Source organism: Mytilus edulis, chromosome 12 (genome assembly GCF_963676685.1).
Source record: "Mytilus edulis chromosome 12, xbMytEdul2.2, whole genome shotgun sequence".
NCBI lineage: Eukaryota > Metazoa > Mollusca > Bivalvia > Mytilida > Mytilidae > Mytilus > Mytilus edulis.
In genome coordinates this window covers 81,439,967-81,455,627 of record NC_092355.1, presented here as the reverse complement: position 1 = coordinate 81,455,627, position 15,661 = coordinate 81,439,967, and the positions used below count along the sequence as shown (strand labels likewise).

General features: G+C 34.9%; 1 protein-coding gene across 5 annotated transcripts in view; it reads right to left on the bottom strand.

Moving 5' to 3' along the window:
- Window positions 1–15,661, bottom strand: part of LOC139497255 (F-box only protein 9-like) — a 42,091-nt gene that overhangs the window by 14,148 nt on the left and 12,282 nt on the right. Inside the window, exons 1-3 of one of the 5 annotated variants that reach the window (XM_071285417.1) lie at window positions 5,917–5,991; window positions 1,484–1,541; window positions 866–946 (exon numbers count right to left, since the gene is read on the bottom strand). In XM_071285417.1, the coding sequence (XP_071141518.1) occupies window positions 866–946; window positions 1,484–1,541; window positions 5,917–5,985 (208 nt within the window). In that variant the 5' untranslated portion in view covers window positions 5,986–5,991. The other 4 variants (XM_071285419.1, XM_071285418.1, XM_071285416.1 and 1 more) reach the window with 4 other exon arrangements.

The window sequence follows — 15,661 nt, the reverse complement described above, 5'->3', positions numbered from 1 at the left end:
TGGTGCCTAACACTACAGGGAGATAACTCTGTAAATTCAGGTAAACGTTTTAATTACGTTGCGTTGTTAAAGGAATGTTAAGCTTCTCAATGATCAAAATTGGTGGTTGTCAAATTGCTATCAAACCAGTTTATTTTTTCTGACAAAACGGTTGGTTCAAAATTTTTAAAATTTTAAAATTTTTGTTAAAGTGTCAAAGTAAATACTTTGACAAAATTTTATGAAAATTAAACGAGCCAAATTAATTTTAGTGAAAGTGTTGGGTACCACCTTAATACAACTGCATAAAAAATATCAGACTTAACATAAGTATTTCAACATCTTAAACTGATCTACTCACAAAAATTAGAACTAAGCTAAAGAACTAAAAAGAAATGGGGGAGGGGGTTGGAACCCCCCTTTTTTTTGATGATCAATGCATTTGAATGGGGACATGTAGTTGGAACCACCCAACCCCCTTTGTTCTGGGTTAGGACCCCCTTTAAAATGGCTGGATCCGCCCCTGGGTGGCAGAACCAGAATCTCTACATTTAAAATGTGTTGTGCCTTTACTAAGATATTAACCCCTAGCTGACCTGATCACAAACTAATACATTGCTGACATAACATGTCTCTCTTTCTTTTATGAGAGTCAAAAACTGAAGAATGTACATATTAATTAGTCAGGATCCTCCTAAGTGGTTGTCATATTGTGTGTGTGTGTGAAATCCATTATGAATTGTGGGGAATTTAATCAGAATACATTTATTGAAACACTTTTTGAGAACTGAAAAATCACAAAATATACAAGCCACAAAACATTTTAATTCTACCTCTGAATTGATATGTGTTGCTTTTCTGTAAACATACTAACAACTGAACTGACCTCTTGGACTTTTACCACTAGAATAACATTTGAATTCTATCTCTGAATCCAGATGTGTGGCTTCTCTGTAATACTTTATTGCTGTAAATAAGAAAAATAAAATTGAAAAGCATGAACAGAATATAAAATTGAACAAACAGACAAATATTATTTAAATTATCAAGGGGCATAACTCCTTAAAATATTACTAATTGGTTTTAATATTTGAAACCCATCCACAGGTCACTTAAACAACTTTTACTTGCTCCATTGGAAAAGTAGTGACTAATTTTGGACTCATTATACATGTATTTATGCAGCAGACATATTTATACCCATCTAGCAAGTCTAGTATTCATCTGAGGAATACATATTTCATAGTTTACATATACATGTACATTGTGAATTGCAAACGATATAACAAGAAATCAACCATTAAAAAGTATAATGCTCATCACCCAAGTACTACATCCTTGTGTACAATTAAGATTTTTCAAAAATGGGTTCATGCACAATTCAGAAACCATGTCAACAAGTGTCTTATTTCAAACCTATTTTTGAATTTGATGTTTGATGTTTAATAGGCTTCCAACCTTTAAAGATTAAAGAGGACTGAACCCATTGATATAATGTGTTTACCTTCATATAAGTGTCCAGACTGCTCCAGTTTCATTCCTTTGTAGAATAAAAACTTGGCCTGAAATACAATAACATTGTTAAACATTTGGTACATGAAATTTTAATTGAGGTCAAATAATTCTTGCTCAACATTTATTGACTTATTGAAGTCATGATTTGTCTTTAATTAAAAGGAGACAAATCTTGAAACCTACAAACAAAGACCTCTATAAGTCAAAGGCAGATTTAGACTTATGTATGTCTGAGCTCTGAATTGGTATTGTATATGTTTTATAACTTTCAGTACCTCTTCTTCTACTGTAGGTGTCTGATTAGCATTAGTATTGCTATCATTGGTATCATTGTGTTTTTCATTAACTCCTGCTTACCTCTTCCTCTACTGTAGGTGTCTGATTAGCATTAGTATTGCTATCATTGGTATCATTGTGTTTTTTCATTAACTCTTGCTTACCTCTTCCTCTACTATTGGTGTCTGATTAGCATTAGTATTGCTATCATTGGTATCATTGTGTTTTTCATTAACTCTTGCTTACCTCTTCCTCTACTATTGGTGTCTGATTAGCATTAGTATTGCTATCATTGGTATCACATAGATGCCAACCCCCTTTTGACACAATCAGTAACAAACTATCAAATTTTCCGTATTTTTGAAAAGTTTTCAGTAATCATTCATAAACGTGCATTTACCAATAAAAATTACTGACGAGTGGTTGCAATGTGATGTACACTAAAATTTGTCAATTAACATGTTGTCTGTAGTATGTATTCCATTCATTAATTGTTCAGATGTTCTCGACTCAAACATTTTTGTTTTGTCAATGAGAAGTAGAGAAAGGGGGAAAGCTACTAAATAAAATGCAAGTTTGCCTCTTCGGAAGTCAGTAGTTACCCAACAGTAGGTTGATAACTCCCGCGAAACCGGAAGCATTACATTGGCGTTTCCTAAATACGGGACCAGGACGGAAAAGTAATGATAAAAATCCGCGTTTTACAAAATTGAACGTCGATGATTGGGAATCAGTAACTATTCGACTTTGACCGTAATAGCGTAGTTTTTATCGCAAAATCGGAAAAACTACGGAAAAATCGTAATGGTTGGCATCTATGGTATCATTGTGTTTTTTCATTAACTCTTGCTTACCTCTTCCTCTACTGTAGGTGTCTGATTAGCATTAGTATTGCTATCATTGGTATCATTGTGTTTTTCATTAACTCTTGCTTACCTCTTCCTCTACTATTGGTGTCTGATTAGCATTAGTATTGCTATCATTGGTATCATTGTGTTTTTTCATTAACTCTTGCTTACCTCTTCCTCTACTGTTGGTGTCTGATTAGCATTAGTATTGCTATCATTGGTATCGTTGTGTTTTTCATTAACTCCTGCTTACCTCTTCCTCTACTATTGGTGTCTGATTAGCATTAGTATTGCTATCATTGGTATCATTGTGTTTTTCATTAACTCTTGCTTACCTCTTCCTCTACTATTGGTGTCTGATTAGCATTAGTATTGCTATCATTGGTATCATTGTGTTTTTTCATTAACTCTTGCTTACCTCTTCCTCTACTGTTGGTGTCTGATTAGCATTAGTATTGCTATCATTGGTATCATTGTGTTTTTCATTAACTCCTGCTTACCTCTTCCTCTACTGTAGGTGTCTGATTAGCATTAGTATTGCTATCATTGGTATCATTGTGTTTTTTCATTAACTCTTGCTTACCTCTTCCTCTACTGTAGGTGTCTGATTAGCATTAGTATTGCTATCATTGGTATCATTGTGTTTTTTCATTAACTCCTGCTTACCTCTTCCTCTACTGTTGGTGTCTGATTAGCATTAGTATTGCTATCATTGGTATCATTGTGTTTTTCATTAACTCTTGCTTACCTCTTCCTCTACTGTAGGTGTCTGATTAGCATTAGTATTGCTATCATTGGTATCGTTGTGTTTTTTCATTAACTCTTGCTTACCTCTTCCTCTACTGTAGGTGTCTGATTAGCATTAGTATTGCTATCATTGGTATCATTGTGTTTTTTCATTAACTCTTGCTTACCTCTTCCTCTACTGTAGGTGTCTGATTAGCATTAGTATTGCTATCATTGGTATCATTGTGTTTTTTCATTAACTCCTGCTTACCTCTTCCTCTACTGTAGGTGTCTGATTAGCATTAGTATTGCTATCATTGGTATCGTTGTGTTTTTCATTAACTCCTGCTTACCTCTTCCTCTACTGTTGGTGTCTGATTAGCATTAGTATTGCTATCATTGGTATCATTGTGTTTTTCATTAACTCCTGCTTACCTTTTCCTCTACTGTTGGTGTCTGATTAGCATTAGTATTGCTATCATTGGTATCATTCTGTTTTTCATTCACTCTTGCTTACCTCTTCCTCTACTGTAGGTGTCTGATTAGCATTAGTATTGCTATCATTGGTATCATTGTGTTTTTCATTAACTCCTGCTTACCTCTTCCTCTACTGTAGGTGTCTGATTAGCATTAGTATTGCTATCATTGGTATCGTTGTGTTTTTTCATTAACTCTTGCTTACCTCTTCCTCTACTGTAGGTGTCTGATTAGCATTAGTATTGCTATCATTGTGTTTTTCATTAACTCCTGCTTACCTCTTCTTCTACTGTAGGTGTCTGATTAGCATTAGTATTGCTATCATTGGTATCATTGTGTTTTTTCATTAACTCTTGCTTACCTCTTCCTCTACTGTTGGTGTCTGATTAGCATTAGTATTGCTATCATTGGTATCATTGTGTTTTTTCATTAACTCTTGCTTACCTCTTCCCTTACTGTAGGTGTCTGATTAGCATTAGTATTGCTATCATTGGTATCATTGTGTTTTTCATTAACTCTTGCTTACCTCTTCCTCTACTATTGGTGTCTGATTAGCATTAGTATTGCTATCATTGGTATCATTGTGTTTTTTCATTAACTCTTGCTTACCTCTTCCTCTACTGTTGGTGTCTGATTAGCATTAGTATTGCTATCATTGGTATCATTGTGTTTTTTCATTAACTCTTGCTTACCTCTTCCCTTACTGTAGGTGTCTGATTAGCATTAGTATTGCTATCATTGGTATCATTGTGTTTTTCATTAACTCTTGCTTACCTCTTCCTCTACTATTGGTGTCTGATTAGCATTAGTATTGCTATCATTGGTATCATTGTGTTTTTCATTAACTCTTGCTTACCTCTTCCTCTACTATTGGTGTCTGATTAGCATTAGTATTGCTATCATTGGTATCATTGTGTTTTTTCATTAACTCTTGCTTACCTCTTCCTCTACTGTTGGTGTCTGATTAGCATTAGTATTGCTATCATTGGTATCATTGTGTTTTTCATTAACTCCTGCTTACCTCTTCCTCTACTGTAGGTGTCTGATTAGCATTAGTATTGCTATAATTGGTATCATTGTGTTTTTTCATTAACTCTTGCTTACCTCTTCCTCTACTGTTGGTGTCTGATTAGCATTAGTATTGCTATCATTGGTATCATTGTGTTTTTCATTAACTCCTGCTTACCTCTTCCTCTACTGTAGGTGTCTGATTAGCATTAGTATTGCTATAATTGGTATCATTGTGTTTTTTCATTAACTCTTGCTTACCTCTTCCTCTACTGTTGGTGTCTGATTAGCATTAGTATTGCTATCATTGGTATCGTTGTGTTTTTCATTAACTCTTGCTTACCTCTTCCTCTACTGTTGGTGTCTGATTAGCATTAGTATTGCTATCATTGGTATCATTGTGTTTTTTCATTAACTCTTGCTTACCTCTTCCTCTACTGTAGGTGTCTGATTAGCATTAGTATTGCTATCATTGGTATCATTGTGTTTTTTCATTAACTCTTGCTTACCTCTTCCTCTACTGTAGGTGTCTGATTAGCATTAGTATTGCTATCATTGGTATCATTGTGTTTTTTCATTAACTCCTGCTTACCTCTTCCTCTACTGTTGGTGTCTGATTAGCATTAGTATTGCTATCATTGGTATCATTGTGTTTTTTCATTAACTCCTGCTTACCTCTTCCTCTACTGTAGGTGTCTGATTAGCATTAGTATTGCTATCATTGGTATCATTGTGTTTTTTCATTAACTCTTGCTTACCTCTTCGTCTACTGTAGGTGTCTGATTAGCATTAGTATTGCTATCATTGGTATCATTGTGTTTTTTCATTAACTCTTGCTTACCTCTTCTTCTACTGTAGGTGTCTGATTAGCATTAGTATTGCTATCATTGGTATCATTGTGTTTTTCATTAACTCTTGCTTACCTCTTCCTCTACTGTTGGTGTCTGATTAGCATTAGTATTGCTATCATTGGTATCATTGTGTTTTTCATTAACTCTTGCTTACCTCTTCCTCTACTGTTGGTGTCTGATTAGCATTAGTATTGCTATCATTGGTATCGTTGTGTTTTTCATTAACTCCTGCTTACCTCTTCTTCTACTGTTGGTGTCTGATTAGCATTAGTATTGCTATCATTGGTATCATTGTGTTTTTTCATTAACTCTTGCTTACCTCTTCCTCTACTGTTGGTGTCTGATTAGCATTAGTATTGCTATCATTGGTATCATTGTGTTTTTTCATTAACTCTTGCTTACCTCTTCCTCTACTGTAGCTGTCTGATTAGTATTGCTATCATTGGTATCATTGTGTTTTTTCATTAACTCCTGCTTACCTCTTTCTCTACTGTAGGTGTCTGATTAGCATTAGTATTGCTATCATTGGTATCGTTGTGTTTTTCATTAACTCTTGCTTACCTCTTCCTCTACTGTAGGTGTCAGATTAGCATTAGTATTGCTATCATTGGTATCATTGTGTTTTTCATTAACTCTTGCTTACCTCTTCCTCTACTGTTGGTGTCTGATTAGCATTAGTATTGCTATCATTGGTATCATTGTGTTTTTCATTAACTCTTGCTTACCTCTTCCTCTACTGTTGGTGTCTGATTAACATTAGTATTGCTATCATTGGTATCATTGTGTTTTTCATTAACTCTTGCTTACCTCTTCCTCTGCTGTAGGTGTCTGATTAGCATTACCGTAGATACTCGCTTATAAGTCGGAAGTTTGGGAGTAAAATTCAGAATCCAGAGAGGGGTACCGACTTATAAGCGAGATCAAGCGACCAGAGGAAAAATCCAAGCTCGAGAGAAGTGGTCAGGAGTGAATTTCCTGGTCAAAACTACGTCGGTGATTGCCAAACCTACATAAATCCCTAAATTAAAAGTTTTTGTTGAAAATAAATGACTACAATACTGTCTTTGTGTTTTATTTGTTCTCTGTTAACATTTTTCTGTCAATTTGTTTTGAATTTCCGACTGCTTCCGGTTTGTGTATTGATTTTCATGGTCAAATGGTTTGTGCATAAACCCAAAAGAAAAAGCCAAGAACCAAAAATGAAAACGAGATAACAATGTACCAACTATGTAAAAGGATGTATTCAGCTGAGTTATTGTGTCATTATTGTGATATCATGATATCAATTCAGTACTTATAAATCATACAATAATCAAAAATAATTTTATGATTCATTCCCAAGATCAAAATATTTTTCATTAAAATGTCTCAGGTAAACACAAAGATTACAAAATTGATTGGCAAGCCAATATAATCCATTGATAACCCCTAATTAAGAGACAAAGAGTTGTATTCATTAAAGGTGTGAAAAACATCAGTGATAGGTGAACAGATGACACTAATGAGTTGGGAGTTATTTTAATATAAAGTTGATTAGCTTCACTTAATTTTTTTAATCCTTTATAAATCATCACAATATAATGAGAATTATGAAGTGTACATGCTCCTTTAACACTGAGTTATGTGTGCTGTGAAAATATTGATTGACTTTAAATTTTTTCAGGTTCATATTGGTTTATGTTCGCTTTTCTCAAACAATAGGTTGTTAGTCATACCCTACAAAATCATTGATGCATTACGTAAACAACACATGGCTAATCTGTAATCAAACAGTGAACAAAACAACAAGAATAAATACATCTTTATTATTAAACAGCTATATAAATTATCTTAATCAACATCAACTAAATTCAAACCAAACAAACATTCATGCAGAAAATGAATATAATTCCTGGATTTGCATTGGTTTTACCGGCGTTCAGTAACTGTCAGCTGCAAACAATAATGTCCAAATTTTGTCCGACTTATACGAGGGTCAAGACTAAATCCTCAGAATTTGGAGCTGAAAAGGGCATCCGACTTATAGTCGGATCGACTTATAAGCGAGTAGCTACGGTAGTATTGCTATCATTGGTATCATTGTGTTTTTCATTAACTCCTGCTTACCTCTTCCTCTACTGTAGGTGTCTGATTAGCATTAGTATTGCTATCATTGGTATCATTGTGTTTTTTCATTAACTCTTGCTTACCTCTTCCTCTACTGTAGGTGTCTGATTAGCATTAGTATTGCTATCATTGTGTTTTTAATTAACTCTTGCTTACCTCTTCCTCTACTGTAGGTGTCTGATTAGCATTAGTATTGCTATCATTGGTATCATTGTGTTTTTCATTAACTCTTGCTTACCTCTTCCTCTACTGTAGGTGTCTGATTAGCATTAGTATTGCTATCATTGGTATCATTGTGTTTTTCATTAACTCTTGCTTACCTCTTCCTCTACTGTTGGTGTCTTATTAGCATTAGTATTGCTATCATTGGTATCATTGTGTTTTTTCATTAACTCTTGCTTACCTCTTCCTCTACTGTAGGTGTCTGATTAGCATTAGTATTGCTATCATTGGTATCGTTGTGTTTTTTCATTAACTCCTGCTTACCTCTTCTTCTTCTGTTGGTGTCTGATTAGCATTAGTATTGCTATCATTGGTATCATTGTGTTTTTCATTAACTCTTGCTTACCTCTTCTTCTACTGTTGGTGTCTGATTAGCATTAGTATTGCTATCATTGGTATCATTGTGTTTTTCATTAACTCTTGCTTACCTCTTCCTCTACTGTTGGTGTCTGATAAGCATTAGAATTGCTATCATTGGTATCATTGTGTTTTTTCATTAACTCTTGCTTACCTCTTCTTCTACTGTTGGTGTCTGATTAGCATTAGAATTGCTATCATTGGTATCATTGTGTTTTTTCATTAACTCTTGCTTACCTCTTCTTCTACTGTTGGTGTCTGATTAGCATTAGTATTGCTATCATTGGTATCATTGTGTTTTTCATTAACTCTTGCTTACCTCTTCCTCTACTGTAGGTGTCTGATTAGCATTAGTATTGCTATCATTGGTATCATTGTGTTTTTCATTAACTCTTGCTTACCTCTTCCTCTACTGTTGGTGTCTGATTAGCATTAGAATTGCTATCATTGGTATCATTGTGTTTTTCATTAACTCTTGCTTACCTCTTCCTCTACTGTTGGTGTCTGATTAGCATTAGTATTTCTATCATTGGTATCATTGTGTTTTTTCATTAACTCCTGCTTACCTCTTCCTCTACTGTTGGTGTCTGATTAGCATTAGAATTGCTATCATTGGTATCATTGTGTTTTTCATTAACTCTTGCTTACCTCTTCCTCTACTGTAGGTGTCTGATTAGCATTAGTATTGCTATCATTGGTATCATTGTGTTTTTAATTAACTCTTGCTTACCTCTTCCTCTACTGTTGGTGTCTGAGTAGCATTAGTATTGCTATCATTGGTATCATTGTGTTTTTCATTAACTCTTGCTTACCTCTTCCTCTACTGTTGGTGTCTGATTAGCATTAGTATTGCTATCATTGGTATCATTGTGTTTTTCATTAACTCTTGCTTACCTCTTCCTCTACTGTTGGTGTCTGATTAGCATTAGTATTGCTATCATTGGTATCGTTGTGTTTTTCATTAACTCCTGCTTACCTCTTCTTCTACTGTTGGTGTCTGATTAGCATTAGTATTGCTATCATTGGTATCATTGTGTTTTTTCATTAACTCTTGCTTACCTCTTCCTCTACTGTTGGTGTCTGATTAGCATTAGTATTGCTATCATTGGTATCATTGTGTTTTTCATTAACTCTTGCTTACCTCTTCCTCTACTGTTGGTGTCTGATTAGCATTAGTATTGCTATCATTGGTATCATTGTGTTTTTCATTAACTCTTGCTTACCTCTTCCTCTACTGTTGGTGTCTGATTAGCATTAGTATTGCTATCATTGGTATCATTGTGTTTTTTATTAACTCTTGCTTACCTCTTCCTCTACTGTAGGTGTCTGATTAGCATTAGTATTGCTATCATTGGTATCATTGTGTTTTTTCATTAACTCTTGCTTACCTCTTCCTCTACTGTAGGTGTCTGATTAGCATTAGTATTGCTATCATTGGTATCATTGTGTTTTTCATTAACTCTTGCTTACCTCTTCCTCTACTGTTGGTGTCTGATTAGCATTAGTATTGCTATCATTGGTATCATTGTGTTTTTCATTAACTCTTGCTTACCTCTTCCTCTACTGTTGGTGTCTGATTAGCATTAGTATTGCTATCATTGGTATCATTGTGTTTTTTCATTAACTCTTGCTTACCTCTTCCTCTACTGTTGGTGTCTGATTAGCATTAGTATTGCTATCATTGGTATCATTGTGTTTTTTCATTAACTCTTGCTTACCTCTTCCTCTACTGTAGGTGTCTGATTAGCATTAGTATTGCTATCATTGGTATCATTGTGTTTTTTCATTAACTCCTGCTTACCTCTTCCTCTACTATAGGTGTCTGATTAGCATTAGTATTGCTATCATTGGTATCATTGTGTTTTTTCATTAACTCTTGCTTACCTCTTCCTCTACTGTTGGTGTCTGATTAGCATTAGTATTGCTATCATTGGTATCATTGTGTTTTTCATTAACTCTTGCTTACCTCTTCCTCTACTGTAGGTGTCTGATTAGCATTAGTATTGCTATCATTGGTATCATTGTGTTTTTCATTAACTCCTGCTTACCTCTTCCTCTACTGTAGGTGTCTGATTAGCATTAGTATTGCTATCATTGGTATCATTGTGTTTTTCATTAACTCTTGCTTACCTCTTCCTCTACTGTTGGTGTCTGATTAGCATTAGTATTGCTATCATTGGTATCATTGTGTTTTTCATTAACTCCTGCTTACCTCTTCCTCTACTGTAGGTGTCTGATTAGCATTAGTATTGCTATCATTGGTATCGTTGTGTTTTTTCATTAACTCTTGCTTACCTCTTCCTCTACTGTAGGTGTCTGATTAGCATTAGTATTGCTATCATTGGTATCATTGTGTTTTTCATTAACTCCTGCTTACCTCTTCCTCTACTGTAGGTGTCTGATTAGCATTAGTATTGCTATCATTGGTATCATTGTGTTTTTCATTAACTCCTGCTTACCTCTTCCTCTACTGTAGGTGTCTGATTAGCATTAGTATTGCTATCATTGGTATCATTGTGTTTTTCATTAACTCTTGCTTACCTCTTCCTCTACTGTAGGTGTCTGATTAGCATTAGTATTGCTATCATTGGTATCATTGTGTTTTTCATTAACTCCTGCTTACCTCTTCCTCTACTGTAGGTGTCTGATTAGCATTAGTATTGCTATCATTGGTATCATTGTGTTTTTCATTAACTCCTGCTTACCTCTTCCTCTACTGTAGGTGTCTGATTAGCATTAGTATTGCTATCATTGGTATCATTGTGTTTTTCATTAACTCTTGCTTACCTCTTCCTCTACTGTAGGTGTCTGATTAGCATTAGTATTGCTATCATTGGTATCATTGTGTTTTTTCATTAACTCTTGCTTACCTCTTCCTCTACTGTTGGTGTCTGATTAGCATTAGTATTGCTATCATTGGTATCATTGTGTTTTTCATTAACTCTTGCTTACCTCTTCCTCTACTGTAGGTGTCTGATTAGCATTAGTATTGCTATCATTGGTATCATTGTGTTTTTCATTAACTCCTGCTTACCTCTTCCTCTACTGTAGGTGTCTGATTAGCATTAGTATTGCTATCATTGGTATCGTTGTGTTTTTTCATTAACTCTTGCTTACCTCTTCCTCTACTGTAGGTGTCTGATTAGCATTAGTATTGCTATCATTGGTATCATTGTGTTTTTCATTAACTCCTGCTTACCTCTTCCTCTACTGTAGGTGTCTGATTAGCATTAGTATTGCTATCATTGGTATCATTGTGTTTTTTCATTAACTCTTGCTTACCTCTTCCTCTACTGTAGGTGTCTGATTAGCATTAGTATTGCTATCATTGGTATCATTGTGTTTTTCATTAACTCCTGCTTACCTCTTCCTCTACTGTAGGTGTCTGATTAGCATTAGTATTGCTATCATTGGTATCATTGTGTTTTTCATTAACTCCTGCTTACCTCTTCCTCTACTGTAGGTGTCTGATTAGCATTAGTATTGCTATCATTGGTATCATTGTGTTTTTCATTAACTCTTGCTTACCTCTTCCTCTACTGTAGGTGTCTGATTAGCATTAGTATTGCTATCATTGGTATCATTGTGTTTTTCATTAACTCCTGCTTACCTCTTCCTCTACTGTAGGTGTCTGATTAGCATTAGTATTGCTATCATTGGTATCATTGTGTTTTTCATTAACTCCTGCTTACCTCTTCCTCTACTGTAGGTGTCTGATTAGCATTAGTATTGCTATCATTGGTATCATTGTGTTTTTCATTAACTCTTGCTTACCTCTTCCTCTACTGTAGGTGTCTGATTAGCATTAGTATTGCTATCATTGGTATCATTGTGTTTTTCATTAACTCCTGCTTACCTCTTCCTCTACTGTAGGTGTCTGATTAGCATTAGTATTGCTATCATTGGTATCATTGTGTTTTTTCATTAACTCTTGCTTACCTCTTCCTCTACTGTTGGTGTCTGATTAGCATTAGTATTGCTATCATTGGTATCGTTGTGTTTTTCATTAACTCTTGCTTACCTCTTCCTCTACTGTTGGTGTCTGATTAGCATTAGTATTGCTATCATTGGTATCATTGTGTTTTTTCATTAACTCCTGCTTACCTCTTCCTCTACTGTAGGTGTCTGATTAGCATTAGTATTGCTATCATTGGTATCATTGTGTTTTTTCATTAACTCTTGCTTACCTCTTCCTCTACTGTAGGTGTCTGATTAGCATTAGTATTGCTATCATTGGTATCATTGTGTTTTTTCATTAACTCTTGCTTACCTCTTCCTCTACTGTAGGTGTCTGATTAGCATTAGTATTGCTATCATTGGTATCATTGTGTTTTTTCATTAACTCCTGCTTACCTCTTCCTCTACTGTTGGTGTCTGATTAGCATTAGTATTGCTATCATTGGTATCATTGTGTTTTTCATTCACTCTTGCTTACCTCTTCCTCTACTGTAGGTGTCTGATTAGCATTAGTATTGCTATCATTGGTATCATTGTGTTTTTTCATTAACTCCTGCTTACCTCTTCCTCTACTGTTGGTGTCTGATTAGCATTAGTATTGCTATCATTGGTATCATTGTGTTTTTCATTCACTCTTGCTTACCTCTTCCTCTACTGTAGGTGTCTGATTAGCATTAGTATTGCTATCATTGGTATCATTGTGTTTTTTCATTAACTCTTGCTTACCTCTTCCTCTACTGTAGGTGTCTGATTAGCATTAGTATTGCTATCATTGGTATCATTTTGTTTTTCATTAACTCCTGCTTACCTCTTCCTCTACTGTAGGTGTCTGATTAGCATTAGTATTGCTATCATTGGTATCATTGTGTTTTTCATTAACTCTTGCTTACCTCTTCCTCTACTGTAGGTGTCTGATTAGCATTAGTATTGCTATCATTGGTATCATTGTGTTTTTTCATTAACTCTTGCTTACCTCTTCCTCTACTGTAGGTGTCTGATTAGCATTAGAATTGCTATCATTGGTATCATTGTGTTTTTCATTAACTCTTGCTTACCTCTTCCTCTACTGTAGGTGTCTGATTAGCATTAGTATTGCTATCATTGGTATCATTGTGTTTTTTCATTAACTCTTGCTTACCTCTTCCTCTACTGTAGGTGTCTGATTAGCATTAGTATTGCTATCATTGGTATCATTGTGTTTTTCATTAACTCCTGCTTACCTCTTCCTCTACTGTAGGTGTCTGATTAGCATTAGTATTGCTATCATTGGTATCATTGTGTTTTTCATTAACTCCTGCTTACCTCTTCCTCTACTGTAGGTGTCTGATTAGCATTAGTATTGCTATCATTGGTATCGTTGTGTTTTTTCATTAACTCTTGCTTACCTCTTCCTCTACTGTAGGTGTCTGATTAGCATTAGTATTGCTATCATTGGTATCATTGTGTTTTTCATTAACTCCTGCTTACCTCTTCCTCTACTGTAGGTGTCTGATTAGCATTAGTATTGCTATCATTGGTATCATTGTGTTTTTCATTAACTCCTGCTTACCTCTTCCTCTACTGTAGGTGTCTGATTAGCATTAGTATTGCTATCATTGGTATCATTGTGTTTTTCATTAACTCTTGCTTACCTCTTCCTCTACTGTAGGTGTCTGATTAGCATTAGTATTGCTATCATTGGTATCATTGTGTTTTTCATTAACTCCTGCTTACCTCTTCCTCTACTGTAGGTGTCTGATAAGAATTAGTATTGCTATCATTGGTATCATTGTGTTTTTCATTAACTCCTGCTTACCTCTTCCTCTACTGTAGGTGTCTGATTAGCATTAGTATTGCTATCATTGGTATCATTGTGTTTTTCATTAACTCTTGCTTACCTCTTCCTCTACTGTAGGTGTCTGATTAGCATTAGTATTGCTATCATTGGTATCATTGTGTTTTTCATTAACTCCTGCTTACCTCTTCCTCTACTGTAGGTGTCTGATTAGCATTAGTATTGCTATCATTGGTATCATTGTGTTTTTTCATTAACTCTTGCTTACCTCTTCCTCTACTGTTGGTGTCTGATTAGCATTAGTATTGCTATCATTGGTATCGTTGTGTTTTTCATTAACTCTTGCTTACCTCTTCCTCTACTGTTGGTGTCTGATTAGCATTAGTATTGCTATCATTGGTATCATTGTGTTTTTTCATTAACTCCTGCTTACCTCTTCCTCTACTGTAGGTGTCTGATTAGCATTAGTATTGCTATCATTGGTATCATTGTGTTTTTTCATTAACTCTTGCTTACCTCTTCCTCTACTGTAGGTGTCTGATTAGCATTAGTATTGCTATCATTGGTATCATTGTGTTTTTTCATTAACTCTTGCTTACCTCTTCCTCTACTGTAGGTGTCTGATTAGCATTAGTATTGCTATCATTGGTATCATTGTGTTTTTTCATTAACTCCTGCTTACCTCTTCCTCTACTGTTGGTGTCTGATTAGCATTAGTATTGCTATCATTGGTATCATTGTGTTTTTCATTCACTCTTGCTTACCTCTTCCTCTACTGTAGGTGTCTGATTAGCATTAGTATTGCTATCATTGGTATCATTGTGTTTTTTCATTAACTCCTGCTTACCTCTTCCTCTACTGTAGGTGTCTGATTAGCATTAGTATTGCTATCATTGGTATCATTGTGTTTTTCATTCACTCTTGCTTACCTCTTCCTCTACTGTAGGTGTCTGATTAGCATTAGTATTGCTATCATTGGTATCATTGTGTTTTTTCATTAACTCTTGCTTACCTCTTCCTCTACTGTAGGTGTCTGATTAGCATTAGTATTGCTATCATTGGTATCATTGTGTTTTTCATTAACTCCTGCTTACCTCTTCCTCTACTGTAGGTGTCTGATTAGCATTAGTATTGCTATCATTGGTATCATTGTGTTTTTCATTAACTCTTGCTTACCTCTTCCTCTACTGTAGGTGTCTGATTAGCATTAGTATTGCTATCATTGGTATCATTGTGTTTTTTCATTAACTCTTGCTTACCTCTTCCTCTACTGTAGGTGTCTGATTAGCATTAGAATTGCTATCATTGGTATCATTGTGTTTTTCATTAACTCTTGCTTACCTCTTCCTCTACTGTAGGTGTCTGATTAGCATTAGTATTGCTATCATTGGTATCATTGTGTTTTTTCATTAACTCTTGCTTACCTCTTCCTCTACTGTAGGTGTCTGATTAGCATAAGTATTGCTATCATTGGTATCATTGTGTTTTTCATTAACTCTTGCTTACCTCTTCCTCTACTGTAGGTGTCTGATTAGCATTAGTATTGCTATCATTGGTATCATTGT